We start from the raw sequence: 27,535 nt of genomic DNA, 5'->3' as shown, positions 1-27,535 counted from the left end.
CGCCTTGTTCTCGCGCCCGCGCGCGGGGTGAGGCCACCGCCACAGAACGCGGGGGGGGGAGAAGGGACGCGAACCCCCCCCCCCCCCGCCGCCCCTCCCCCCCTTCCCACCCCTCCCCCCCCTCAACCGACGACCCCCCCCCTTTCCCCTCCCCTCCCCCCACCGCCGCAGGTAAGGCCTCGCTTTTTTTTTTTTTTTTAAATTTTGGGGGGGGGGGTTTAGGCTTCCTCCCCCCCCCCAATTCCCCTCACGGATGGTTTGGCCACGCCCTCCTCCCCCCCCCCCCCAGACTGGGAACTTCAATTGCTCCCCTCCTCCACACCCCCCCCAAATTATTTATTTTTTTCTTTTTTTTGAGGGGGGTATCGAGTGGTTTTGGGGGGGTATCGAGTGGTTTTGGGGGGGGTATTGAGTGTTTTTGGGGGGTATTGAGTGGTTTTTTGGGGGTATCGACTGTTTTGAGAGGGTATTGAGTGGTTTTTTTGGGGCTATTGAGTGTTTTGAGGGGGCATCGAGTGGTTTTTGGGGGGCATCGAGTGGTTTTTGGGGGTATCGAGTCGTTTTTGGGGGGTTTGTGGATTTTTTTTAGGGGGCTTGTGCCTCTTTTTTTGGGGGGAGGAGTGTGGGGATGCGCACGCGTCGATTTGGGGGGGCGCAGACTGAGGGGAGGGCCCCTTATAGATTGAGGGATTATATAGAATTTGGGGGGGGCCTATAGGATATATGGGGTGTGGGGGGGCGTAGAGCAGCCTCTAGGCCTCAAGGGGGGGGGCTGGTAGTTTTTTAGGGGGACCGATAGTTTTTGAGGGGGACTGGTGGGTTTTTTGGGGGGCACCCCCCCTTAAATCTCCTCTCTTCTCCTCCACAGCCCAGAGCTCCGGACCCCCCCTGAAGCCTGACGTGAGCCCCCCACCCACCCCGATCCCTACACACACACCCCAAACCCCTCCCCCTCCTCTTTCCAGGGGGGGAGGGGACCCCTAAATCTTTGTTTCCCCCCCCCCTTCCCCGCCGTCCTTCTCACGGTGCCCCCACCCCCCCCAAAATGGCCGACCCCATCATGGACCTCTTCGACGACCCGAATCTTTTCAGCCTCGACCCCCTGACGGACGAAACCTTCGCTCCCCCCTCCCACGACCCCATCGAAGAAGCTTTAGGTTTATCCGGGGCTTTAGACCCCCCCCAAAATCCTCCAGCCCCCCCAGAATCTTCCGGTCCCCCTCCAGAAGATCCTTTACCCCCCCAAAATCCTCCCGACCCCCAACAATCTCAACTCGCCCCCCCATCCGACCAAGAAATCCTCAGTCAAGGCAACCCCTTTATGGGGGTGTCCGCTGCTTTGCCCCCCACCCCTTCTTCATCATCTGGGGTCCCTCAACCCCCCAAAATCGTCATCCTCAAAGCCCCCCCAACGGGGGGGCCCCCCCAATCGCCCGCCATTCCCCCCCCAGGAGGTGGGGCGACCCCCAACGGGGGGAAAGTGACTTTCGCCAAGGTTTTAACCGGAACCCCCCAACTTCGTCCCGGCGTTTCCATCGTTACCGGTAACGCCGCCACGGTTTTAAGCGGCAAAGTGACTCCCGCCGGAACGGGAGGGGCTACCGGAACCGCCCCCCCCGCCGCCGCCGCCGCCGTTCACCGATTGGTTCAACCGGGAAGACCCGTCAAGCAATTGGTGTTGCAACCGGTCAAGGCGGGGGGAGCCGGGACCCCCCTAAAACCTGCCGTCACCCTCACGTCGGCGCCGGCGCAGGTGACGAGGGGGTGTTGGGGGGGCGGGGAGGGGGCGTTGGGGTCTTTGAGGTGGGATGGGGGGGCTTCAGGGTTGAGATCAACTCGTTGGGTTGAGGTCTTCGAGGTTGGGGGGCTCACGGTGGTCTCCAAGGTCAAGATCATCTCTTGGGGTTGAGGTTTTTGGGGTTGGGGGGCTCACAGTGGGGTGTTGAGGGTTCTTATGGTCAAGATCTTCTCTTGGGGTTGAGGTCCTTGTGATTGAGGGGCTCACGGTTGTCTCCAAGGTCAAGATCATGTCTTGGGGTTGAGGTCTTTGGGGTTGGGGGGCTTGCGGTGGGATGGTGGTGGTTCCCAAGGCCAAGATCTTCTCTTGGGGTTGAGGTCTTTGGGGTTGGGGGGCTCACGGTGGTCCCCAAGGTCAAGATCATCTCTTGGGGTTGAGGTCCTTGTGGTCGAGGGGCTCATGGTGGTCCTCGAGATCAAGATCATCTCTTGGGGTTGAGGTTTTTGGGACTGGGGGGCTCGTGGTGAGGTGTTGAGGGTCCCCAAGGTCAAGATCATCTCTTGGGGTTGAGGTCTTTGGGGTTGGGGGGCTCACGATGGTCCCCAAGATCAAGATCATTTCTTGGGGTTGAGGTCTTTGGGGTTGGGGGGCTCATGGTGGTCCCCAAGGTCAAGATCATCTCTTGGGGTTGAGGTTTTTGGGACTGGGGGGCTCGTGGTGGGATGGTGCTGGTCCCCGAGGTCAAGGTCATCTCTTGGGGTTGAGGTCTTTTGGGTTGGGGGGCTCGCAGTGGGGTGTTGGGGTTCCCCAAGGCCAAGATTTTGTCTCGGGGTTGGGGTCTTTGGGGTTGGGGGGCTCACGGTGGTCCCCAAGATCAAGATCACGTCTTAGGGTTGAGGTCTCTGAAGTTGAGGGGCTTATGGTGGTGTGTTGGGCGTCTCCAAGGGCAAGATCATCTCCTGAGGTTGGTCACCTTTCTTTGGGGGGACCGAGGGTGGGGCGATGGGGGGGTCCCCAAGGTTAGGGTCACCTCCTGACAACGTGGTCCCCAAAGTCCTTGAGATCCCCAAGCTTGGAGTCACCAACCCATAACGAGGTCCCCAAGCTCCTATGGGTCAAGTTCACCACCCGGGCCCCCCCCAAACGGTCCCTTCTCCCCGTTCGCACGTTGACTCCGCCCCTTTTCTCTTATAGGGCGAATCGAAACGCATCACCTTGGTTCTCCAGCAACCTCCGGGCGGTAACGCTCCTCCAGGTCAACGCCACGTGGTGTTGGGTAGTTTACCGGGCAAGATCGTCTTGCAAGGCAACCAACTGGCCGCCCTCGGTCAAGCCAAAGGAACGCCGGGTCAACCAGCCAAGGTGGTCACCATCCAACTCCAAGTTCAACAACCTCCCGCTGGCCAACCGGGTGCCCCCCAGAAGATCCAGCTCCTCCAACAACCCGCCGGCGCCGGCGGACAACCGGCTCCCGTTGCCGTCTCTTCCGTGCCGCAGGTGGTGGGGGGCGCGGGGCAGAGGTTGACGGTGCCGTTGAAGGTGGTCTTGCAGCCCCAGGTGAGCGTCGGTGGGGTTTTGGGGTGACGGGGAGAAGTTGAGGAGCTTCTGGGGTCTTGTGGTTGAGGGGAGGCGGAGCTTGCCGGGGTGGTCCTGGGTGTTTCACCCAACCGCGGTCTCCGTCGCACCCAACTTTGGTCCCGTCGCGCCAAATTGCGCCCCCGTTTCACCCGATTTTGGCGCCCAACCCGTGGTCTTGGTGCTGCACCCAACGTTGGTCCCTAGCACCACCCAACCTTGGTGCCACCCCAATTTTGGTCTCCATTTCACCCAACCTTGGTCCCGTTGCACCCAACCTTGGTGCCACCCCGATTTTGGTCCTGTTTCACCCAGCCTTGGTCCTGTTTCACCCAACCTTGGTCCTCAGCACCACCCAACATTGGTCGCGTTGCACCCAACTTTGGTCCCCAGCACCACCCAACCTTGGTCCCATTGCACCCAACCTTGGTGCCACCCCGATTTTGGTCCTGTTTCACCCAGTTTTGGTCCTCAGCACCACCCAACCTTGATCCCATTGCACCCAACCTTGGTGCCACCCTGATTTTGGTCCTGTTTCACCCAACCTTGGTCCTCAGCACCACCCAACCTTGATCCCATTGCACCCAACTTTGGTGCCACCCTGATTTTGGTCCTGTTTCACCCAACCTTGGTCCTCAGCACCACCCAACCTTGGTGCCACCCCAATTTCCATCCCTTTCCCTCAGGCTGGTTCATCTCAGGGCGGTTCTCCTGGTCTCTCGGTGGTGAAGGTCCTGAGCACCAGCGAGGTGGCCGCCCTGGCCACCCCGGGCTCGCGTGGTGCCTCAGAAGAAAGCCGTAAACTGGAACACCAGAAGAAGCAGGAGAAGGCCAACCGTATCGTGGCCGAGGCCATCGCCCGCGCCCGAGCTCGGGGCGAGCAGAACATCCCCCGTGTCCTCAACGAGGACGAGCTCCCGAGCGTCCGGCCGGAGGAGGAAGGTGAACGCAAACGCCGACGCAAAGGGACCGGCGAACGCGGTGGACACAAGGAGGAGAGACCTCGCAAGGGTAAAGGTCAAGGTGGTTCCGGCAAGAGCAAAGGCCGAAGCAAACCCAGGTGAGATGTCCTCAGGTCTGAAGAAGCAGGCGTTTTCACCCAAATTTAGGTGGGAGGGATCTGGCCCGTGGGCGCGTGACCTCCTTGGGGTGGTCTTGGTGATGCACATGACCTTGGTCTTCATTGTCACCCCACTTTGGTCTTCGTCGTCACCCGATCTTGGTCTTCCTTGTGCCCAGTCTTGGTCTTCGTTGTCCCCCAACCCTTGACCCTCGTTGTCCCCCAACCCTTGACCCTCGTTGTCCCCCAACCCTTGACCCTCGTTGTCCCCCAACCTTGACCCTCGTTGTCCCCCAACCTTGACTCTCGTTGTCCCCCAACCTTGTCCTTATTGTTCTCCAGCCTTGACCCTTGTCCCTAATTCTTGACCCTCGTTGTCCCCCAATCCTTGACCTCGTTGTTCCCAACTCTTGACCTCATTGTTCTCCAACCTTGACCTTGTTGTCCCCAACCTTCACCCTTATTGTTCTCCAACCTTGATCCTCATTGCTCCAGCCCTTGACTCTCATTGTCCTCCAACCTTGACTCTTTGTCCTCCAATCTTGATTCTCATTGTCCTCCAACCTTGATTCTCATTGTCTTCCAACCTTCACCCTCATTGTTCTCCAACCTTCACCCTCATTGTTCTCCAACCTTCACCCTCGTCACCGCAACACTTGACCTCGTTGTCCTCCAACCTTGACCTCATTGTCGCCAACTTTCGTCCTCATTGTTCTCCAACCTTCACCCTCGTTGTCCTCCAACCTTGACCTTCATCGCCCCAATCCTTGACCTCGCTGTTCTCCAACCTTGACCCTCGTTGCCCCCAACCTTGGCCACGGAGCAAACCCCCCAGAGCAGGTGTCCACCCGTCCACCCGTCCTCTCCTAACGCCCCACCTCGTCCCGTTAGCACCATCACGCCGGTGGTGGGCAAGAAACGGAAGCGCAACGCCTCCTCCGACAACTCCGACGCCGAGGTGATGCCGGCGCAGTCGCCGCGGGAGGAAGAAGAAACCAGCGTCCAGGTACGGAGATGGCGCCGGTGGAGATCCGTGCCGGCTGGAGGTCCCTTTCGGCACGAGGTGGCATCGTCGCGTCTCCTTTCCTCTTCCAGAAGCGACGGTCAAATCGGCAGGTCAAGCGGAAGAAGTACACCGAAGATTTGGACATCAAGATCACCGATGATGAGGAGGACGAAGAGTTGGACGTAACAGGGCCGATTCGACCGGAGCAACCGCCGGTCCCTCAACCCCCCGTCCCAGAACCGGAGCCGGAGGGCGAGACGTTGCCCTCCATGCAGTTTTTTGTGGTGGGTGACCTTCATTTCGTCTCCTTGGACGCCCTTCGTGGCGTCCACCACCATCTTCATCGTCTTTCTCCATCCCTTTCCACCGTCGTTTGGTTTCTTCTCTTTCCCGCTTCCAGGAAAACCCCAGCGAGGAGGACGCGGCCATCGTGGATAAGGTCCTCTCCATGAGGGTGGTGAAGAAAGAGGTGAGGAACCCTCGCGGCGGTGGCGGGGAGATGGTTTTTTGCCGGCGTTTTGCCGACGCTGATGTCCCGCCTGGTTCTCCTGCAGCTTCCGTCGGGGCAGTTGACGGAGTCGGAAGAGTTTTTCGTCAAATATAAGAACTAGTAGGTGGTCGGATGAGGTGGGATGGGCGTGGGGTGACCTCCGCCGCCCACCGGTGGGCTTCTCGTTGGGCCACCACGTTGGGTTGAGCTCTACAAAGCTTGGGGGTGAGCCCAACGCCTCGTTGAGGCCTCGTTGGCTCTTGAAGAAGCGTTTTCTTGCACCCATTTTGCTCGAAAACGGCTTTTCTGACCCCAGTTAGCTTCACCGGGGTGGTGGTGGGGACACTTTTCCGCGTGGAACGTGACACCTTGCCCGCCTCCCCAGCTCCTACCTCCACTGCGAGTGGGCCACCATCGACCAACTGGAGAAAGACAAGAGGATCCACCAAAAGCTGAAGCGTTTCAAGACGAAGATGACTCAGATGCGACATTTTTTCCACGAGGTGCTGGTTTTGGGGGGAGAAAAAGGGATTTCGGGGAAGATCTTGGGGTGGGGGGGGGTGGTTCGGGGAGACCACTCACCACCCCCATCTTCTCCAAAGGATGAAGAACCCTTCAACCCCGACTACGTAGAGGTGGACCGCATCTTGGACGAGTCCCACAGCGTCGACAAAGACAACGGGGAGGTGAGGACGGGACGGTGGTGGACCCCCGTCCCCGAAACCGACGTTCCTCGTGGTCGACGCCCGGGTTTGTTTTTTTTTTCTTCTGCGTCCTCACTCCTTGGTCACAGCCGGTGGTCTACTACCTGGTGAAGTGGTGCTCCTTACCCTACGAGGACAGCACTTGGGAGCTCAAGGAGGACGTAGACGAGGGGAAAATCGGGGAATTCAAACGTATCCAAGCCCGACACCCGGAACTCAAGCGCTTGGTGAGCGTCCGGGTCTTCTCCCACCTCTCCGCGTCTTCGGCGGCCTCCGATGTCTTCTCCATCCCCCGTTTTTCTCCTTCCAGGCCCGTCCTCAAGCCGGTTCCTGGAAGAAACTGGAGCTCTCCCACGAGTACAAGAACCACAACCAGCTTCGCGAGTACCAACTGGAAGGGGTCAACTGGTTGCTCTTCAACTGGTACAACAGGCCAGTGGTGGAACGGGGTGGGGTGGGGACACCCAGGGGACGTTGCCACCACTTCCAGCCGCCAACCGGTTGCCTCTTCCACCTCCCCGCAGGCAGAACTGCATCCTGGCCGACGAGATGGGCTTGGGCAAGACCATCCAATCCATCGCTTTCCTACAAGAGGTCTACAACGTTGGTATCCGCGGTCCTTTCTTGGTCATCGCCCCGCTCTCCACCATCACCAACTGGGAACGGGAGTTCAACACCTGGACGGAGATGAACAGCATCGTCTACCACGGCAGTTTGGCTTCTCGGCAGATGATCCAACAGTACGAGATGTACTGCAAGGACTCGCGGGTAGGGGTGGCTTTGGGTCTTCTCGACCTCAGGACGTTCCCAAGAACCCATATCCGAGTTTTGGATGAGGTTGGAGCCATCTTCTTAACCTTCATCCACGCCCCAGGGTCGTCTCATCCCCGGAGCCTACAAATTCGACGCGCTCATCACCACCTTCGAGATGATCCTCTCCGACTGCCCCGAGCTGCGAGAGATCGAGTGGCGTTGTGTCATCATCGACGAGGCCCACCGCTTGAAGAACCGCAACTGCAAATTGCTCGACAGCCTCAAGCACATGGACCTGGTGAGAGGTGGGGTGGGTGTGGAGAAGGGGACGGAGGACGGGGAGACCCCAATTCCTCTCTCAGAGTGGGGTCCTGAAGGTGCGCGTGGGGTCCTGGTGGCATCTGGAGATGTTTGGGCTCATCCCGAGCCCCGGGGGATGGTCCTGAAGGTGCGTGTGGGGTCTTGGTGGCATCTGGAGATGTTTGGGCTCATCCCGAGCCCCAGGGGATGGTCCTGAAGGTGCGTGTGGGGTCTTGGTGGCATCTGGAGATGTTTGGGCTCATCCCGAGCCCCAGGGGATGGTCCTGAAGGTGCGTGTGGGGTCTTGGTGGCATCTGGAGATGTTTGGGCTCATCCCGAGCCCCGGGGGATGGTCCTGAAGGTGCGTGTGGGGTCTTGGTGGCGTCTGGAGATGTTTGAGCTCATCCCGAGCCCCAGGGGATGGTCCTGAAGGTGCGTGTGGGGTCCTGGTGGTATCTGGAGATGTTTGGGCTCATCCCATGCTTGTCCCATCCCGAGCTCTAACGTTCTGCACCCCTTGGTCATCAGGAGCACAAAGTTCTCTTGACGGGCACCCCGCTGCAAAACACGGTGGAAGAGCTCTTCAGTCTCCTGCACTTCCTGGAACCCTCCCAGTTCCCTTCTGAAGCAGAGTTCCTCAAGGACTTTGGAGACCTCAAGACGGAGGAGCAGGTGAGGGACATCAAGAAGACCCCGGACCTTTCCTTGGTCACCTGGGTCTTGCCCGGCCTGCGGTGACTTCTCTCCGCTGGTTCCACCTGCAGGTGCAGAAGCTCCAGGCCATCCTCAAGCCCATGATGCTCCGTCGGTTGAAGGAGGACGTGGAGAAGAACCTGGCGCCCAAGCAGGAGACCATCATTGAGGTGGAGTTGACCAACATTCAGAAGAAATACTACCGGGCCATCCTGGAGAAGAACTTCTCCTTCCTCTCCAAGGGTGCCGGTCACACCAACATGCCCAACCTGCTCAACACCATGATGGAACTCCGCAAGTGCTGCAACCACCCCTACCTCATCAACGGTGAGGAACCGGGGCTGGGCAAGGGCGTGGTGGGGTGTCCATCGTCCTCGGACCCCATCCCTGCTTCTCCTGACCTCGTCCTTTCTTCTGCCGGGGACTTGGTGGCCTCTTGGATTTGGGGTTTCCCTTCCCCAACCTCTCCAGAGCCATCCGTTGGGCTCAACGTCACGGTGGGGGAGATCCTCCAACTCATCCAGTTGAGCTTTGACCCCCCCACCCCCTCCACCTCGAAGCCTCGCTTCGGTGGGACGTCTCCCGAGAAGATCTCCCGCGCCGTCCCGGCCGCTTGACTGACGGTCCCGTTCCCACCCGACAGGCGCGGAGGAGAAGATCTTGGCGGAATTTCGGGAATCTTGTCACCACCACGTGCCCCACGACTTCCACCTCCAGGCCATGGTCCGCTCGGCCGGCAAACTGGTGCTCATCGACAAGCTGCTGCCCAAGCTGAAGGCCGGTGGCCACAAGGTGCTCATCTTCTCCCAGATGGTGCGTTGCCTCGACATCTTGGAGGACTACCTCATCCAGAAGAGGTGAGCGATGGAACCCACCATTGAGAGTGGAGGAAGGGGGGTGGGGAGAAGACCTCGGCGTCCTACCTGACGCGGTTTTGATGATGTCGTAGGTACCTCTACGAACGGATCGACGGCCGGGTGAGGGGCAACCTACGACAAGCGGCCATCGATCGCTTCAGCAAACCCGACTCGGATCGTTTCGTCTTCCTCCTCTGCACGCGGGCGGGTGGCTTGGGCATCAACCTCACCGCCGCCGACACCTGCATCATCTTCGACTCCGACTGGAACCCCCAAAACGATCTCCAGGTAACGGCTGGGTCCACCACGCCGTCGTCGGTTTGACGGCGAGGTCGTCTTCGTTTTGAACCGAAGGGTCGTTCGTCTTCTTCTAGGCTCAAGCGCGGTGTCATCGGATCGGGCAGAGCAAAGCGGTGAAGGTCTATCGCCTCATCACGAGGAACTCCTACGAACGGGAGATGTTCGATAAGGCCAGCCTCAAGTTGGGGCTCGACAAGGCGGTGCTGCAGTCCATGAGCGGCCGAGAGGGCAACATCGCGGGGGTAAGAGGTCTTCTAAGAGAAACGGGGCGTGAAGATCTCGGAGATGGGGTCTACCAAGGGAAACGGGGCGTGAAGGTCGTGGGAATGGGTTCTACCAAGGGGAACGGGGCGTGAGGATCGTGGGGATGGGTTCTACCAAGGGGAACGGGGCGTGAGGATCATGGGGATGGGTTCTACCAAGGGAAACGGGGCGTGAAGATCATGAGGATGGGTTCTACCAAGGGAAACGGGGTGTGAAGGTCATGGGGATGGGTTCTACCAAGGGAAACGGGGCGTGAGGATCGTGGGGATGGGTTCTACCAAGGGGAACGGGGCGTGAAGATCATGAGGATGGGTTCTACCAAGAGAAACGGGGTGTGAAGATCACGGAGATGAGGTCTACCAAGAGAAACGGGGTGTGAAGGTCATGGGGATGGGGTCTACCAAGGGAAACGGGGCATGAGGATCGTGGGGATGGGTTCTACCAAGGGAAACGGGGCGTGAAGGTCGTGGGGATGGGTTCTACCAAGAGAAACGGGGTGTGAAGATCACAGAGATGAGGTCTACCAAGGGAAACGGGGTGTGAAGGTCATGGGGATGGGTTCTACCAAGGGGAACGGGGCGTGAGGATCGTGGGGATGGGTTCTACCAAGGGGAACGGGGCGTGAAGGTCGTGGGGATGGGTTCTACCAAGAGAAACGGGGTGTGAAGGTCATGGGGATGGGTTCTACCAAGGGAAACGGGGCATGAGGGTCGTGGGGATGGGTTCTACCAAGGGGAACGGGGCGTGAGGATCGTGGGGATGGGTTCTACCAAGGGGAACGGGGCGTGAAGGTCGTGGGGATGGGTTCTACCAAGAGAAACGGGGTGTGAAGGTCATGGGGATGGGTTCTACCAAGGGAAACGGGGCATGAGGGTCGTGGGGATGGGTTCTACCAAGGGAAACGGGGTGTGAAGGTCGTGGGGATGGGTTCTACCAAGGGAAATGGGGCGTGAAGATCGTGAGGATGGGGTCTACCAAGAGAAACGGGGCGTGAAGATCACGGAGATGGGGTCTACCAAGAGAAACGGGGTGCGAAGATTGCGGGGATGGTCTCTACCAAGAGGAGTGGGGTGTGAAGATCATGAGGATGGGTTCTACCAAGGGAAATGGGATTTGAAGACCATGGAGATGGGCTCTACAGGGGATGGGGTCTACCAAGGGAAATGGGGTATGAAGATCATGGGAATGGGTTCTACCAAGAGGAACGGGGCGTGAAGGCCATGGGGATGGAGTCTTCCAAGGGAACTGCGTTGTGACGACCCTACTCCCGAGGGACACGGGGCTGGGGGGTGGTTTGGGGTGGGGGCATGGAGCTCCACCGTGTCGGCTGTCTACCTCGCCCCACCTTCCCCCCACTTCTCCGCCCTCCCGGCAGATCCAGCAGTTCTCCAAAAAGGAGATCGAGGACCTGCTGCGTAAAGGGGCCTACGCGGCCATCATGGAAGAGGATGATGAAGGTTCCAAGTTCTGCGAGGAGGACATCGACCAGATCCTGCTGCGCCGTACCACCACCATCACCATCGAGAGCGAGGGGAAGGGTTCCACCTTCGCCAAGGTACCTCCACGCGCTCTTCCCGCCGTTGGCGGGCGGACATCTTCCACCTCAGAGGTGGTGGGGCGTGAACATCTCCCGACTCCTCAACCAATCGTAGGCGAGCTTCGTGGCTTCCGAAAACCGTACCGACATTGCCTTGGATGATCCCAACTTCTGGCAGAAGTGGGCCAAGAAAGCCGACCTGGACCTGGACCTCCTGAACAGCAAGGTTGGTGGTGGTGGTGGTGGTGGTGGTGGGACAACCGTGGGGCTGGTTTGGGGCAGTGTCCGATGGGGTCTTCTCCATCCTGGTGGTCCAGAACAACCTGGTGATCGACACGCCGCGGGTGCGGAAGCAGACGCGACACTTCAGCACTCTTCGGGACGATGACCTGGTGGAGTTCTCGGACCTGGAGAGCGAGGATGAGGAGAGACCTCGATCCCGACGCCACGACCGGCATCACCACGCCTTGCATCACGCCTACGGTCGCACCGACTGCTTCCGCGTGGAGAAGCACCTCCTGGTTTACGGGTGAGGATGGGCTTGGGTCCAGGTCTTCTTTGGTGGCAACCACGAGGAGGTTCTTGAAGAAGAGCGGGCAAGCTCCAGCTGTTCTGTGGTGGCAACCGTGAGCAGATGCTTGGTGGAGAGAGAGCGGACCAGGTCCAGGTTCAGCTCTGTTGTGGTGGCAACCATGAGGAGGTTCTTGGTGGAGAGAGCAGACCAGGTCCAGATCTAGGTCTGCTCTGGTGGCAACCACGAGCAGGTGTTTGGAGAGGAGCGGACCACGTCCAGCTCTGCTGTGGTGGCAACCACGAGCAGATGCTTGGTGGAGAGAGCAGAGCAGGCCCAGATCTACATGTGCTCTGGTGGCAACCACGAGCAGATAGATGCTTGGAGAAGAGCAGACCAGTTCCAGCTCTTCTGTGGTAGCAACCACGAGCAGATGCTTGGAGAAGAGCAGACCAGGTCCAGATCTTCTCTGGTGGCAACCACGAGGAGATCCTTGGTTGAGGAGATGCTTGGTGGACGGAGCAGATCAGGTCCAGATCTGGGTGTTCTCTGGTGGCCACCGTGAGCAGATGCTTGGAGAAGAGCAGACCAGGTCCAGATCTTCTCTGGTGGCAACCACGAGGAGATCCTTGGTTGAGGAGATCCTTGGTGGACGGAGCAGATCAGGTCCAGATCTGGGTGTTCTCTGGTGGCCACCGTGAGCAGATGCTTGGAGAAGAGCAGACCAGCTCCAGCTCTTCTGCGGTGGCAACCACGAGATGGTTCTTGGTGGAGAGAGCAGAGCAGGTCCCGATCTTCTCTGGTGGCAACCGCGAGGAGATCCTTGGTGGAGAAGGATGCTGGGAGGGTGGAGAGACCTCCCCAACCACTTGACCTTGTCCTCCACCACCAGCTGGGGCCGATGGCGGGAGATCCTGTCCCACGGGCGGTTCAAGCGACGCCTCTCGGAGCGAGACGTGGAGACCATCTGCCGGGCCATCTTGGTCTACTGTCTCCTTCACTACCGAGGTGACGAGAACATCAAAGGCTTCATCTGGGACCTCATCAGCCCCACCGAGAACGGCAAGGCCAAGGAGCTCCAAAACCACTCGGGTGAGGGTCTACAGGAGCTTAGGGACAACCGGGGACCTCCCGAGGTCCCGTCTTGACGTTTTTTTTTCTCCTTCTTCCACCTCTTTTCTCCAGGTCTTTCCATCCCGGTTCCTCGAGGTCGGAAAGGGAAGAAGGTGAAGTCCCAAAGTACCTTTGATGTCCACAAAGCCGAGTGGATCCGCAAGTACAACCCCGACACCCTCTTCCAAGACGAGAGCTACAAGAAACATCTCAAGCACCAATGCAACAAGTGGGTTGAGGTCTCCTTGGAGGTCCCACCTTCGAGATCTTCTCCCCGGGGTTTCTTTTTTGGGGTTGACCGTCCCATCCCGCCGCTTCCCAGGGTTCTCCTGAGGGTACGGATGCTCTACTACCTGCGGCAGGAGGTGATCGGGGACCAGGCGGAGAAGGTGCTGGCGGGGGCGGTGGCCAGGTGAGTCCGCAGGACCTTCCTTGAGGTGCTCCAGAACCTCTTTGGGGTGCTCCAGACCAATTTTGAGGTTTCTTGAGGTGCTCCAACCCAACTTTAGGGTGGTTTGTGGTGCTCCAGAACCTCTTCGAGGTGCTCCAGCCCAACTTTGGGCTGGCGTGGGGTGCTCAAGACCCTTTTTGGGGTGCTCCAACCCAACTTTGGGGTGATTTGAGGTGCTCCAGCCCAACCGTGGGGTGGTTTGAGGTCTCCAGAAGCTCTTTGAGGTACCTCAGCCCCACTTTGGGGTGCTCCAGACCAACTTTGGGCTGGTGTGGGGTGCTCAAGACGCTTTTTGGGGTGCTCCAACCCAACTTTGGGGTGGTTTGAGGTGCTCCAGCCCAAAGTTGAGGTGCTCCAGAACCTCTTTGGGGTGCTCCAGCTCACCTTTGGGGTAGCTTGAGGTGCTCCAGCCCAACTTTGAGGTGGTTTGAGGTGCTCCAGAACCTCTTTGAGGTGCTCCAACCCTACTTTGGGGTAGCTTGAGGTGCTCCAGCCCAACTTTGAGGTGGTTTGAGGTGCTCCAGAACCTCTTTGAGGTGCTCCAACCCTACTTTGGGGTAGCTTGAGGTGCTCCAGCCCAACTTTGAGATGGTTTGAGGTGCTCCAGAACCTCTTTGAGGTGCTCCAGCTCAACTTTGGGGTGGTTTGAGGTGCTCCAGAACCTCTTTGAGGTGCTCCAACCCTACTTTGGGGTGGTTTGAGGTGCTCCAACCCTACTTTGGGGTGCTCCAACCCCACTCTGGGGTGGTTTGAGATGCTCCAGCCCCACTTCGGGGTCCCCCCATCACCCCATTTCCCCCTCCCCTTACACCCCCCCAGCGAGATCGACATCTGGTTCCCGCTGGTGGAGCAACTGGAGGTTCCCACCGCCTGGTGGGACGCCGAAGCCGACAAATCCCTCCTCATCGGCGTCTTCAAACACGGTACGTGCTGCGAGAGCTCAATTTTGGGGGGGGGGGGGAAATCCCGCAGAATCGGGGTCGTGACGGGGTGTCGCCCCCTTTTTTTATTTTTTTTGGGGGGGGACGACACACGACGCGCGCGCCAGGTTACGAGAAGTACAACACGATGCGCGCCGACCCCGCGCTCTGCTTCCTGGAGAAGGCCGGCCGCCCCGACGAGAAGGCTATCGCTGCCGAGCAGCGCTTGGACGTCGGGGAAGGGTGAGTTTGGGGGGAACCCCCAAAATTTAGGGGGGGTGGGGGGGGGTTATGGCCCTTTTTTGGGGTGTCCTGGGGTGCTCCAGCCCCATTTTGGGGTGTCCTGGGGTGCTCCAGACCTGGTTTAGCGGGCCCCAGTCCCATTTTGGGGTGTCCTGACCCCGTTTTGGGGTCCCCTGGCCCCACTTTGGGGTGTCCTGGGGTGCCCCAGCCCCACTCTGGGGTCCCCCAGCCCCATTTTGGGGTCCCCTAGCCCCGTTTTGGGGTGTCCTGGGGTGCTCCAGCCCCAGTTTGGGGTGTCCTGGCCCCATTTTGGGGTGTCCTGGGGTGCTCCAGCCCCAGTTTGGGGTGTCCTGGCCCCATTTTGGGGTGTCCTGGGGTGCTCCAGACCTGGTTTAGGGGGCCCCAGCCCCATTTTGGGGTGTCCTGACCCCGTTTTGGGGTCCCCTGGCCCCACTTTGGGGTGTCCTGGGGTGCCCCAGCCCCACTCTGGGGTCCCCCAGCCCCATTTTGGGGTCCCCTAGCCCCGTTTTGGGGTGTCCTGGGGTGCTCCAGCCCCAGTTTGGGGTGTCCTGGCCCCATTTTGGGGTGTCCTGGGGTGCTCCAGACCTGGTTTAGGGGGCTCCAGCCCCATTTTGGGGTGTCCTGACCCCGTTTTGGGGTCCCCTGGCCCCACTTTGGGGTGTCCTGGGGTGCCCCAGCCCCACTCTGGGGTCCCCCAGCCCCATTTTGGGGTCCCCTAGCCCCATTTTGGGGTGTCCTGGGGTGCTCCAGACCCAGTTTGGGGTGTTCTGACCCCGTTTTGGGGTGCCCCAGCCCCACTTTGGGGTGTCCTGGGGTACCCTGGCCCCACTTTGGGGTCCCCCAACCCCATTTGGGGGGGCTCCAGCCCCATTTTGGGGTCCCCTAGCCCCATTTTGGGGTGTCCTGGGGTGCTCCAGCCCCATTTTCGGGTCCCCTGGGGTACCCCAATCCCTCTTTGGGGTGTCCTGACCCCATTTTGGGGTGCTCCAGCCCCACTTTGGGGTGTCCTGGGGTACCCTGGCCCCATTTTGGGGTGTCCCAGCATGCTCCAGCCCCTCTTTGGGGTGTTCCAACCCCATTTTGGGGTGTCCTGGGGTACCCCAACCCCTTTTTGGTGTCCCCTAGCCCCATTTTGGGGTGCTCCAGCCCCATTTTGGGGTGTCCTGGGGTACCCCAGCCCCATTTTGGGGTGCTCCAACTCCTTTTTGGGGTGTCCTGACCCCACTTCAGGGTCCCCCAGCCCCATTTCGGGGTGTCCCCCCCCACACTTTCAGTGTGTCCCCCCCCACTTTTGGGGTCCCCCCCAATTTCGGGGTCCTCCCCCCCACTTTTGGGGTCCCCCCCACTTTTGGGGTCCCCCCCCCCCAATTTCGGGGTGCCGCTGATGACCTCGCCATGCTAATACCGACCGGCCGCGGGCCGGGCTGAGTTCAACCCTCCGAGGGCTGAGGCACCCCATTTTTTGGGGGGGAATTCTCCCATTTTTGGGGTGCCCCGGGGGTGCCGGGGTTATAATTTTTGGGGTGCCCCCCCCCCCTTTTTTTGGGGGGGTTTTTTTAGGGTGGATTTCGAGAAGGACTGCGAGGACCCCGAGTACAAACCCTTGGCGGGGGCGGCCAAGGAAGCGGACGACGAGGTGAGTTATCGGGGGGGGGGGAAACGCGTAGATTCTATACGTCCCCCCCGCCCTATAGGTGCCCCCCGCACCCCGAAATATTTTGGGGGGGCTGGGGGGGGGGTGTGAATTAACGCGCCCCCCCTCTTTCCAGGGTGACCCCTTGATGCTGCTGGACGAGGAGATCTCGGTGGTGGACGGGGACGAAGGTAAAGGAGGGGGGGGGGGGATTCTATAGGGTGCCCCCCGGGTTCTATAGGGTGCCCCCCAGGTTCTATAGGGTGCCCCCCGGGTTCTATAGGGTGCTTTGGACCTATAGGGGCTGCTGCGGTGGCTGGGGGGGGAGCGGAGCTATAGGATGGTTCTGCCGTCCGGCCCTGGGGGCCCCCCGGGTGATCTATAGGAGCCCAGGGAGATCTATAGGAGCCTGGCAAGATCCATAGGACCCCCAGGATGCCTATAGGACCCCTGCAGACACCTATAGGACCCCCAGGGAGCCCCATAGGACCCCCAGAAGCATCTATAGGACCCCCCAGAACACCTATAGGATCCTCTGGGACACCTATAGGACTCCCAGGATCACCTATAGGACTCCCAGGATCACCTATAGGACTCTGGGGTGACCTATAGGACCCCCAGGGACACCTATAGGACCCCCAGCGAGATCTATAGAACCCCAGGGACTCCTATAGGACCCCCAGGAACACCTATAGGACCCTGGCGTGACCTATAGGACCCCCAGGAAGATCTGCAGACCCCCAGGGAGCCCCATAAGACCTTCAGGGACACCTATAGGACCCCCAGGAACACCTATAGGACCCTCAAGGAGAGCGTAGGACCCCCAGGGACACCCATAGGACCCTCAGGAACACCTATAGGACTCTCCAGGACGCCTATAGGACCCCCTGGGACACCCATAGGACCCCCAGGGATACCTATAGGACCCCCGGTGAGATCCATAGGACCCCAGGGAGCCCCATAAGACTCTCAGGGTGACACATAGGACCCCCTGGGACACCTATAGGACCCTCAAGGAGGGCGTAGGACCCCCAGGGACACCCATAGGACCCTCAGGAACACCTATAGGACCCCCCGGGACACCTATAGGACCCCCAGGAACACCAGTAGGACCCCCTGGGACACCCATAGGACCCTCCAGGACGCCTATAGGACCCCCAGGGACACCCATAGGACCCTCCAGGACGCCTATAGGACCCTCCAGGACGCCTATAGGACCCCCAGGGACACCCATAGGACCCCCACGAACACCCATAGGACCCCCAGGGACACCCATAGGACCCTCAAGGAGGGTGTAGGACCCCCACGAACACCTATAGGACCCCCAGGGACACCTATAGGACCCCCAGGAACACCCGTAGGACCCCCACGAACACCTATAGGACCCCCACACCCACCTATAGACCCCCCTAACTCTGTCCCCTGTCCCCCCCCAGGCCACCCCCCCCAAACGGGCCACCCGCCCTGGCCCCCCGGCTCGGTGCTGACGGCGCGGTTGCGTCGGTTGATCGCGGCGTGCCAGCGCTCCTACCAGCGGGAGCAGCTCCGCGTGGAGGCGGCCGAACGCGGCGACCGACGGCGCCGCCGCTGCGAAGCCGCCTGCAAGCTCAAGGAGATGGCCAGGAGGGAGAAACAGCAGAGGTGTGGGGGGGCACGGGGGGGTTTTGGGGTGCTGGGAGGGGGTACGGGGGGCTTTTGGGGTGCTGGGAGAGGGTATGGGGGGGTTTTGGGGTGCTGGGAAGGGGTACGGGGGGGTTTTGGGGTGTTGGGAAAGGGTATGGGGGGGTTTTGGGGTGCTGGGAGGGGGTACGGGGGGCTTTTGGGGTGCTGGGAGAGGGTATGGGGGGGTTTTGGGGTGCTGGGAAGGGGTACGGGGGGGTTTTGGGGTGTTGGGAAAGGGTATGGGGGGGTTTTGGGGTGCTGGGAGGGGGTACGGGGGGCTTTTGGGGTGCTAGAGGGGTTTACAGGGGGGTTTTGGGGTGCTGGGAGGTGGTAGAGCGGGATTTTGGGGTGCTAGAGGGGTTTACAGTGGGGTTTTGGGGTGCTGGGAAGTGGTATGGGGGGGTTTTGGGGTGCTAGAGGGGTTTACAGGGGGTTTTGGGGTGCTGGGAGAGGGTACAGGGGGGTTTTGGGGTGCTGGGAGGGGGTATGGGGGGCTTTTGGGGTGCTGGGAGAGGGTATGGGGGGTTTTGGGGTGTTGGGAAGGGATACAGGGGGATTTTGGGGTGCTAGAGGGATTTACGGGAGGGGTTGGGGTGCTGGGAAGTGGTACAGGGGGGTTTTGGGGTGCTGGGAGAGGGTATGGGGGGTTTTGGGGTGTTGGGAGGGGGTACGGGGGGGCTTTTGGGGTGCTAGGGGGGTTTACGGGGGGTTTTGGGGTGCTGGGAGGTCGTAGAGCGGGATTTTGGGGTGCTAGAGGGGTTTACAGGGGGTTTTTGGGGTGCTGGGAGAGGGTACAGGGGGGTTTTGGGGTGCTGAGAGGGGGTACAGGGGGATTTTGGGGTGCTGGGAAGGGGTACGGGGGCATTTGGGGTGTTGGGAAGGGGTACAGGGGGATTTTGGGGTGCTGGGAGGCCGTAGACGGGGGTTTTGGGGTGCTGGGAGGGGGTACAGGAGGATTTTGGGGTGCTACAGGGGTTTACAGGGGGGTTTGGGGTGCTGGGAGGTGGTACAGGGGGGTTTTGGGGTGCTGGGAGGGGGTATGGGGGGATTTTGGGGTGCTAGAGGGGTTTACAGGGGGTTTTTGGGGTGCTAGTGGGGTGTATAGGGGATTTTGGGGTGCTGGGGGGTGGTACAGGGGGCTTTTGGGGTGCTAGAGGGGTTTACGGGGGGGGTTTGGGGTGCTGGGAGGTGGTACGGGGGGTTTTGGGGTGTTGGGAAGGGGGTACGGGGGGCTTTTGGGGTGCTAGAGGGGTTTACAGGGGGGTTTTGGGGTGTTGGGAGGTCATAGAGCGGGATTTTGGGGTGCTAGGGGGGTTTACAGGGGGTTTTGGGGTGCTGGGAGGGGGTATGGGGGGATTTTGGGGTGCTGGGAAGGGGTACGGGGGGATTTTGGGGTGCTAGGGGGGTTTACAGGGGGGTTTTGGGGTGCTAAAGGGGTTTACAGGGGGGTTTGGGGTGCTGGGAGGTGGTACGGGGGGTTTTGGGGTGCTGGGAAGGGCTACGGGAGGGATTTGGGGTGTTGGGAAGGGGTACAGGGGGATTTTGGGGTGTTGGGAAGGGGTACGGGGGGATTTTGGGGTGCTAGAGGGGTTTATAGGGGGGTTTCGGGGTGCTGGGAGGTCATAGAGGGGGATTTTGGGGTGTTGGGAGGGGGGTATGGGGGGGTTTTGGGGTGCTGGTAAGGGGTACGGGGGGTTTTGGGGTGCTAGAGGGGTTTCCAGGGGGTTTTGGGGTGCAGGAGGTGGTAGAGAGGGGTTTTGGGGTACCAGGAGCCGGTGCAGGGGGGTTTCGAGGTGCAGAGACCCCATCCATGAGATTTTGGGGTGCCAGGAGCCCATAACTGCTGTTTTTGGGGTGCAGGACCTCCATCCGTGGTGGTTTTTGGGGTGCAAAACCTCCATCCCTGGTTTTTTGGGGTGCAGGGACCCCATAACTGATGGTTTTGGCGTGGTGGGACCCCGTAACTGATGTTTTTGGGCTCCAGGAACCTTCTCCATGAGTTTTTGGGGTGTAGGACCTCCATCTTGAGATCTTTGGGGTGCAGGACCTCTATCCCTGGAGTTTTTGGGGTGGTGGCACCCCATAACTGACGTTTTTGGGGTGGTGGCACCCCATAACTGACGTTTTTGGGCTCCAGGAACCTTCTCCATGAGTTTTTGGGACGTAGGACCTCCATCTTGAGATCCTTGAAGTGCAGGACCTCCATCCCTGTTTTTTTGGGGTGCAGGACCTCCGTCCCTGGAGTTTTTGGGGTGGTGGGACCCCATAACTGATGTTTTTGGGGTGGTGGGACCCCGTAACTGACGTTTTTGGGCTCCAGGAACCTTCTCCATGAGCTTTTGGGACGTAGGACCTCCATCTTGAGATCTTTGGGGTGCAGGACCTCCATCCCTGGAGTTTTTGGGGTGCAGGGACCCCATAACTGATGGTTTTGGCGTGGTGGGACCCCGTAACTGATGTTTTTGGGCTCCAGGAACCTTCTCCATGAGTTTTTGGGGTGTAGGACCTCCATCTTGAGATCTTTGGGGTGCAGGACCTCTATCCCTGGAGTTTTTGGGGTGGTGGCACCCCATAACTGACGTTTTTGGGGTGGTGGCACCCCATAACTGACGTTTTTGGGCTCCAGGAACCTTCTCCATGAGGTTTTGGGGTGTAGGACCTCCATCTTGAGATCTTTGGGGTGCAGGACCTCTATCCCTGGTGGTTTTTGGGGTTGAGGACCTCCATCCTTGGAATTTTTTTGGGGGGTCCACCTTCCAAAAAAGACCTCTCTCTATTTTTGGGGTGCAGGTGGACCCGTCGAGAACAGGCCGATTTCTACCGGGTGGCCTCGAGTTTTGGGGTGGAGTTTGATCCCGAGGGTGGTCGTTTCCGGTGGGGTCGGTTCCGGACTTTGGCCAGGTTGGAGAAGAAGACGGACGAGAACCTCACCAAGTTCTTCCACGGTTTCGTCGCCATGTGCCGGCAGGTTTGCCGACTGCCGCCCGCCCCTGGAGACGGTACGGGGGACACCCCGAGATCGGGGTGGGGTGGGGGGACACCCCAATATAGGGTGGGGGGCTCCCGGTGGAGTTGAGGGTCTTCTCGTTGGGTTTGGGGACATCTCTGTGGGGTTTGGGGACATCTCCGTGGGGTTGAGGGCATCTCCATGGGGTTGAGGGTCTTCTCATGGGGTTTGAGGGCATCTCCATGGGGTTTGGGGACATCTCCATGGGGTCTGAGGGCATCTCCATGGGGTTGAGGGCATCTCCATAGAGTCTGGGGACATCTCCATGGGGTTTAGGGTCTTCTCATGGGGTTTGGGGACATCTCCATGGGGTTGAGGGCATCTCCATGGGGTCTGAGGGCATCTCCATGGGGTTGAGGGCATCTCCATAGAGTCTGGGGACATCTCCATGGGGTTTAGGGTCTTCTCATGGGGTTTAGGGTCTTCTTATGGGGTTGAGGGCATCTCCATGGGGTTTGGGGACATCTCCATGGGGTTTGAAGGGCATCTCCATGGGGTTGAGGGCATCTCCATGGGGTTGAGGCTCTTCTTATAGGGTTGAGGGCATCTCCATGGGGTTTGAGGGCATCTCCATGGGGTTTGGGGACATGTCCATGGGGTTTGGGGACATCTCCATGGCGTTGAGGACATCTCCATGGGGTTTGGGGACATCTCCATGGGGTTTGAAGCTCCCTTTGGCCTATTAGGCTCAATGGGGTCAGCTTCACCCAACGGTGACATTGACCAACTCCACGGTGGTCTTCCCCAACCCAACCGTGGTCTCCACCAACCCAACAGTGACCTTCACCGCCCCAAAGTTGCCCCTTGACCATCTCCTCTCCCACCTTCTCCAGAACCTCCGGACCCCTCCATCCCCGTCTCGCCCGTTTCCGCCGTCCGAGCTTCTCGTGGTCTTCGTCGCCTGTCCCTCCTCCGTCTCCTTCGCGAGCAGGTCCTCCGTCACCCGTTGCTCCCCGCCCGCCTGGCCCTTTGTCCCCCGCCCGGCCCGGACCTTCCGCCGTGGTGGGAACGTGGTCACCACGATGGAGAACTTCTCCGCGGCGCGGCTCGGCACGGTTTGGCGCGTCCCGAAACGACGATTTTGGGGGACCCCGATTTTTCCTTCGCGACGGCGAGGTGGCGTTATCTTCGATCTCGAGCCGAGGTTGGTGGGACCCCACCTCCTCAGCCCCCCCAAAATGTCCTCGGCCGTCCCACCCCGCCGCCTCCGACCGAGGATGAAGATTCCGAGCTGGAGAAGTTGTCGGCGTCCGTTTCCGAATCGTCTTCTTGCGATGAGGACAGCGAGGAGGAGAGGGGTGAGGGACGTCCCGCCGCCGCCGCCACCCCAAAAATTCCTGGGGGGGACCTCAAAAATCCTGGGGGGAGCCCAAAAATCCTGGTGGGAGCCCATCCATTCTTGTAGGACCTTCAGAAACCATCTGGGAACCCCCCCAATCCATGAGGAACCTCCACAATCTTGGTGGGGAACCCCCAAAATCGTAGTGGGGACCCCAAAAAACCTCTCGGGGAGCCCAAAAATCCTGGTGGGACCCCAAAAATCCTGGTGGGAGCCCATCCGTTCTTGTAGGACCTTCAGAAACCATCTGGGAACCCCCTTAATTTGTGAAGGAGCTCCACAATCTTGGTGGGGACCCCCCAAAATCGTAGTGGGGACCCCAAAAAACCTCCCGGGGAGCCCAAAAATCCTGGGGGGACCCCAAAAATCTTGGTGGGACCCCAAAATGTCCTGGTAGGACCTCCATAAGCCTTGTAGGACCTGCTAGGGCTGGTGGGACACCCCCAATTTGCAAAGAACCTCCATAATCTTGGTGGAAACGCCCAAAAATCATAACAGGGACCCCAAAAAATCCTGGTGGGACCCCAAAAATCCTGGTGGGAGCCCATCCGTTCTTGTAGGACCTTCAGAAACCATCTGGGAACCCCCTTAATTTGTGAAGGAGCTCCACAATCTTGGTGGGGACCCCCCAAAATCATAGTGGGGACCCCAAAAAACCTCCCGGGGAGCCCAAAAATCCTGGGGGGACCCCAAAAATCTTGGTGGGACCCCAAAACGTCCTGGTAGGATATCCATAAGCCTTGTAGGACCTGCTAGGGCTGGCGGGACACCCCCAATTTGCAAAGAACCTCCATAATCTTGGTGGAAACGCCCAAAAATCATAACAGGGACCCCAAAAAATCCTGGTGGGACCCCAAAAATCCTGGTGGGAGCCCATCCGTTCTTGTAGGACCTTCAGAAACTATCTGGGAACCCCCCCAATCCATGAAGAACCTCCACAATCTTGGTGGGGACCCCCCAAAATCCTCTTGGAGACCCCAAAAAACCTCCCGGGGACCCCAAAAATCCTGGTGGGACCCCAAAAATCTTGGTGGGACCCCAAAACGTCCTGGTAGGACCTCCATAACCCACGTAGGACCTCCTAGGCTTGGTGGGCCCCCACCCTTTGGGTGCCCCTACCCCAATTGGGTGCTGCCCCCCCGCCTTTATTTTTTGGGGTGGCCCCCCCTCTTTTTGGGGGGGGGGGGGGCGTGGCCTCTCCTAAACCCCGCTCCCCTCCTCTTCCAGGCCCGGAGCCTTCCTGTAGGGCGGAGGAAGAGGAAGAAGAGGAGGAAGAGGAAGAGGAAGAAGAGGAGGAAGAAGAAGAGGAAGAGGAAGAGGGGTCCCCCCCAACTTCCGGCGAGGGGGGGCCCCCCCCTCCCCCGCCCCTCCCCCACCTCCACGAGTGGCCCAAGGTGAGGCCAAATTTTCCAGGGGGGGGGCTTCAAAAACCCCTCCCCCGAACCCCCCCCCAAAATTCTCGAGGGGGGTCCCCCGAACCCCCAAATTCCCCAAAATTCCCCCCCCAAAAAATTGAATTGCACCCCAAATTTTGGAAGGAACGAGCCCTGATCCGCCGCTTGGACCTGATCTGCCGGGCCGTCCTCGCCGACGATTTCGGGGGGACCCCCGGGGGAGGGGGAGGAGGAGGAGGAGGAGGAGGGGGGGGGTACCCCCAAATCCCCCCCCCCGCCCCCGCCGAACCCCCACTTTACCCGCCCCGCCCCCGCCACCCGGAGAAGGAATTCACCGTCCAGATCAAAGACGTACGTCCGGCGAATTTTCAAATTTGAGGAGATTTTTATTTCGGGGTGATTTCCGGCTGGTTTGGGGTCACCGTGTTAAATTTATTAATTTTTTTTGTGTGTGTGGGGGGGGAACCCCCTAAATTTTGGGGGGGTCCCCACCCCTTATGTAGGAGGAAGGGTTGAAGTTGACTTTCCAGAAGCAGCGGCTGGCGCCCAACGGGGCGCTGCGCGACGGCCCCCCGAAAAAAACCAGCAAGAAATTGGTGGAGGTGAGGAGATTTCAGGTTCGGAATTGGAAAAATTGGGGGGGGGAATTGGGAAAATTGGGAAAAAATGGGGAAAAAATGGGGAAAATTAGGAAAAATTGGGGAAAAATGGGGAAAATTAGAAAAAATGGAAAAATTGGGAAAAATGGGAAAAATTGGGGGAAATGGAAAAATTGGGGAAAATGGGAAAATTGGGGAAAACTGAAAAAATTTGGAAAAATTGAAAAATTGGAAAAAAATTGGAAAAATTGAAAAATTGGAGAAAATTTGGAAAAATTGAAAAATTGGAAAAAATTGGAAAAGAATTGAAAAAATTGAAAAATGGAAAAAATTGGGAAAATTTGGAAAAATTGAAAAATTGGAAAAAATTTGGAAAATGAAAAATTGGAAAAAATTTTAAAAATTGGAAAATATTGGAAAAATTGGAAAAGAATTGAAAAATGGAAAAATGAAAAATGGAAAAAATTGGAAAAATTGGGAAAAAAAATTGAAAATGGAAAAGAATTGAAAAATGGAAAAATGAAAAATGGAAAAAATTGGAAAAATTGGGAAAAAATTTGTAAAACCGGGAAAATTTGAAAAAAAATTGAAAAAATTGGAAAAAATGGGAAAAACTTGGAAAAAATTGGAAAATTTGGAAAATTGGAAAAGAAGTGAAAAATGGAAAAAATTGAAAAATGGAGAAAATTGGAAAAATTTGGAAAAAAAATTGAAAAAAATGGGAAAATTTGGAAAAAAATTGAAAAAATGGGGAAAATTTGGAGAAAAATTGAAAAAAATGGGAAAATTTGGAGAAAAATTGAAAAAATGGGAAAATTTGGAGAAAAATTGAAAAAATGGGGAAAATTTGGAGAAAAATTGGAGAAAATTGGAGAAAATTGAAAAAATGGAGACCGTTTTAAGTTTTGGGGTTCTTTTGGCGTTGTGGCGCCCCACAGCTGGAGCTGCGCTGCCTCGAGGGGTTACGGGAAGCGGGGGGGGGGGACCCCGAAAATCGCGTCCCTCCCCCCAAGGAGACGCCGCCCCTCCCCCCCCCGCCGCCGCGCCCCGATTTCGCCGTCGACCCCCGGTTCCTCCCGGTGAGCCCCTCCCCCACCCCAGAACTCGGGGCGGCCGCCAGGGTGGGGGGGGGGGAGGGGCCCCGAAATGACACCACCCCCCCCCCCAAAAAAATCGCGTTCCCCTCCCCCACACCCCAAATTTCGCTGCCCCTCCCCCCCAAATCCGAATTTCGCTGCCCCTCCCCCACCCCATACAAGCGCCCCTCCCCCACCCCCAAATTTCAGTGCCCCTCCCCCCACACGGGTTCCCCTCCCCCCCCCAAATTTGCGTGCCCCTCCCCCACCCCAACACCCTCCCCTCCCCCCCAAATTTCGCTGCCCCTCCCCCCACCCAAGCACCCCTCCCCCCAAAAATTTCACTGCCCCTCCCCCCACACTTCCCTTCCCTGCCCCTCCCCCCCCACACGGGTTCCCCTCCCCCCCAAAATTCGCGTGCCCCTCCCCCACCACAACAGACCCCCCCTCCCCCCACCCCCCCCAATTTCACTGTCCCTCCCCCCCCCAAATTTGCTGCTCCTCCCCCCACACCCCCCTTCCCTGCCCCTCCCCCCCCCGGATTCCCCTCCCCCCCCAAATTTGTGTGCCCCTCCCCCCACCCCAACAGCCTCCCCTCCCCCCCCAACTTCACTGCCCCTCCCCCGTCCACGGGTTCCCCTCCCCCCAAATTCTGCCCCTCCCCCACCCCATATGAGCTCCCCTCCCCCCCCCAAATTTCGCTGCCCCTCCCCCCACCCCAATTTCACTGCCCCCCCCGGGTTCCCCTCCCCCCCCCCCAAAATTTGCGTGCCCCTCCCCCACCCCAACAGCCTCCCCTCCCCCCACCCCAAATTTCGCTGCCCCTCCCCCCCCAGGGTTCCCCTCCCCCCCAAATTTCACTGCCCCTCCCCCCCCAAAAAAAATTCGCGTGCCCCTCCCCCCCCCAAACCGTCACTGCCCCTCCCCCCACTTCTGGGCGCAGCCACTGACCCCTCCCCCCCCTTTCCCTTCCCCCTCCCCCTCCCCCCCCCCAGCCTTTCCTCCCCTCCCCCCCCGCCCCTCCCCCCGCCGCAGGCCTGGCCCTCTCCAAGATGGCGGCGCTGCTGGGGGGAGGGGCGGGGGGCGGGGCCTCCTTCCCGCCCCTCCCCCCACCTTTCCGCCCGCCCCTCCCCCACCCGGAAGAGGAAGAGGACGACGACGAGGAGGAAGAGGAAGAGGAAGAGGAAGCGGCGCCCTTCCCCCTCCTGGCCGACCCCATGCTGCCCCCCACCTCCGACTCCGACTGATTAATTCGTTAATTAATTAATTAATGAATGGAGGGGGGGGGGGGGGGGAGGGGCGGCCCCTCCCCCACCCCCTCCCCTCCCCCCCCCTTTTTTTTTTGTTGTTTCCCCGTATTTATATAAATATGTAAGATGTGACATAATTACGGAAATTCCCCCCAAAAAAAGGGGGGGGGAGGGGGTGGGGGGAGGGGCGGGGGGGGGAGGGGGCGGGGGAGGCTGGGGGGAGGGGCTGGGGGGTGGGGGGAGGGGCGGCGGGGGGGGTTGGGGTTTTTTTTGTTGTTTTTTGGGGGGGTTGGGGGGTTTTTTGGTTTTGGTTTTTTTTTAATAAAAGGAGGAGAAGCGGCAGCGGGCGTGGCCTGGGTTAATTGGGGGAGGGGTTAATTAATTAGCACAGCCCCGGGGTAATTAACACCCCCCCCCCCCCCCGGTAATTAATTAAGGCTGCGGTGATTTAATTGCGCCCCCTCCCCCCCCCCAAGGTTTTGCCCCCTGCGGTCGCCTCCCCCCAGTAATTAACCCCCCTCGTTAATTAATGTCATTAATTAACCCCCTTCGATAATTAGCCCCCGATTAATTCCCTCATTAATCGCTCATTAACCCCCTCAGTAATTAACCCCCTCAGTAAATAATCCCTCATTAACCCCCTTGTTAATTAACCCCCTGTTAATCTCATTAATCTGCCTTGATAATTAACCCCTGATTAATGCCCTCATTAATTAATCCTTCAGTAATTAACCCCCTCAGTAATTAACCCCCATTAACCCCCTCAGTAATTAACCCCCTCGTTAACCCCCTCATTACTTAATCCCTCAGTAATTAACCCCCAGTAATTATCCCCTCATTAATTCCCTCATTAACCCCCTCGTTAATTCACCCCAGTAATTAACCCCCTCGTTAATTAACCCCCTCATTAACACCCCTCATTTATTAACCCTCTCATTAACTCCCCTCATTAACCCCATCATTAATCCCCCTCATTAACCCCTCATTAATTAACCCCTATTAATAAACCCACTAATTACTACCATTAATTACCCCTCAT

At 58.8% G+C, this 27,535-nt stretch overlaps 1 protein-coding gene across 3 annotated transcripts; it reads left to right on the top strand.

Annotated features, from left to right (window-relative positions):
• The first annotated feature begins 16 nt into the window (after positions 1 to 16).
• CHD8 (chromodomain helicase DNA binding protein 8) lies at positions 17 to 26,544 on the top strand. Of its 3 annotated transcripts, none has more exons than XM_054808529.1 (37): positions 17 to 171; positions 869 to 1,753; positions 2,933 to 3,295; positions 4,000 to 4,373; positions 5,265 to 5,379; positions 5,469 to 5,663; positions 5,780 to 5,848; positions 5,934 to 5,989; positions 6,255 to 6,372; positions 6,472 to 6,555; positions 6,663 to 6,800; positions 6,884 to 7,005; positions 7,098 to 7,341; positions 7,448 to 7,624; positions 8,155 to 8,298; positions 8,391 to 8,646; positions 8,963 to 9,176; positions 9,269 to 9,464; positions 9,551 to 9,718; positions 11,116 to 11,295; positions 11,393 to 11,503; positions 11,595 to 11,806; positions 12,681 to 12,850; positions 12,974 to 13,130; positions 13,224 to 13,313; positions 14,172 to 14,275; positions 14,401 to 14,515; positions 16,097 to 16,172; positions 16,306 to 16,360; positions 17,606 to 17,810; positions 20,622 to 20,830; positions 21,672 to 22,136; positions 23,405 to 23,571; positions 23,716 to 23,922; positions 24,075 to 24,173; positions 25,109 to 25,249; positions 26,242 to 26,544. In XM_054808529.1, the coding sequence occupies exons 2-37, from the start codon at positions 1,046 to 1,048 to the stop codon at positions 26,491 to 26,493; spliced, it is 6,756 nt and encodes a 2,251-aa protein (XP_054664504.1). In that variant the 5' UTR covers positions 17 to 171; positions 869 to 1,045; the 3' UTR covers positions 26,494 to 26,544. The 3 variants fall into 3 exon arrangements, with proteins under 3 accessions (XP_054664504.1, XP_054664503.1, XP_054664502.1); XM_054808528.1 differs by having other exon boundaries at positions 6,884 to 7,009; positions 7,102 to 7,341; positions 12,681 to 12,880; XM_054808527.1 differs by having other exon boundaries at positions 18 to 171; positions 12,681 to 12,880.
• Positions 26,545 to 27,535: the final 991 nt, after the last annotated feature.

This window comes from Grus americana, chromosome 37, assembly GCF_028858705.1.
Source record: "Grus americana isolate bGruAme1 chromosome 37, bGruAme1.mat, whole genome shotgun sequence".
Taxonomy (NCBI): Eukaryota; Metazoa; Chordata; class Aves; order Gruiformes; family Gruidae; genus Grus; species Grus americana.
This window is presented reverse-complemented; position numbering and strand designations above follow the sequence as displayed.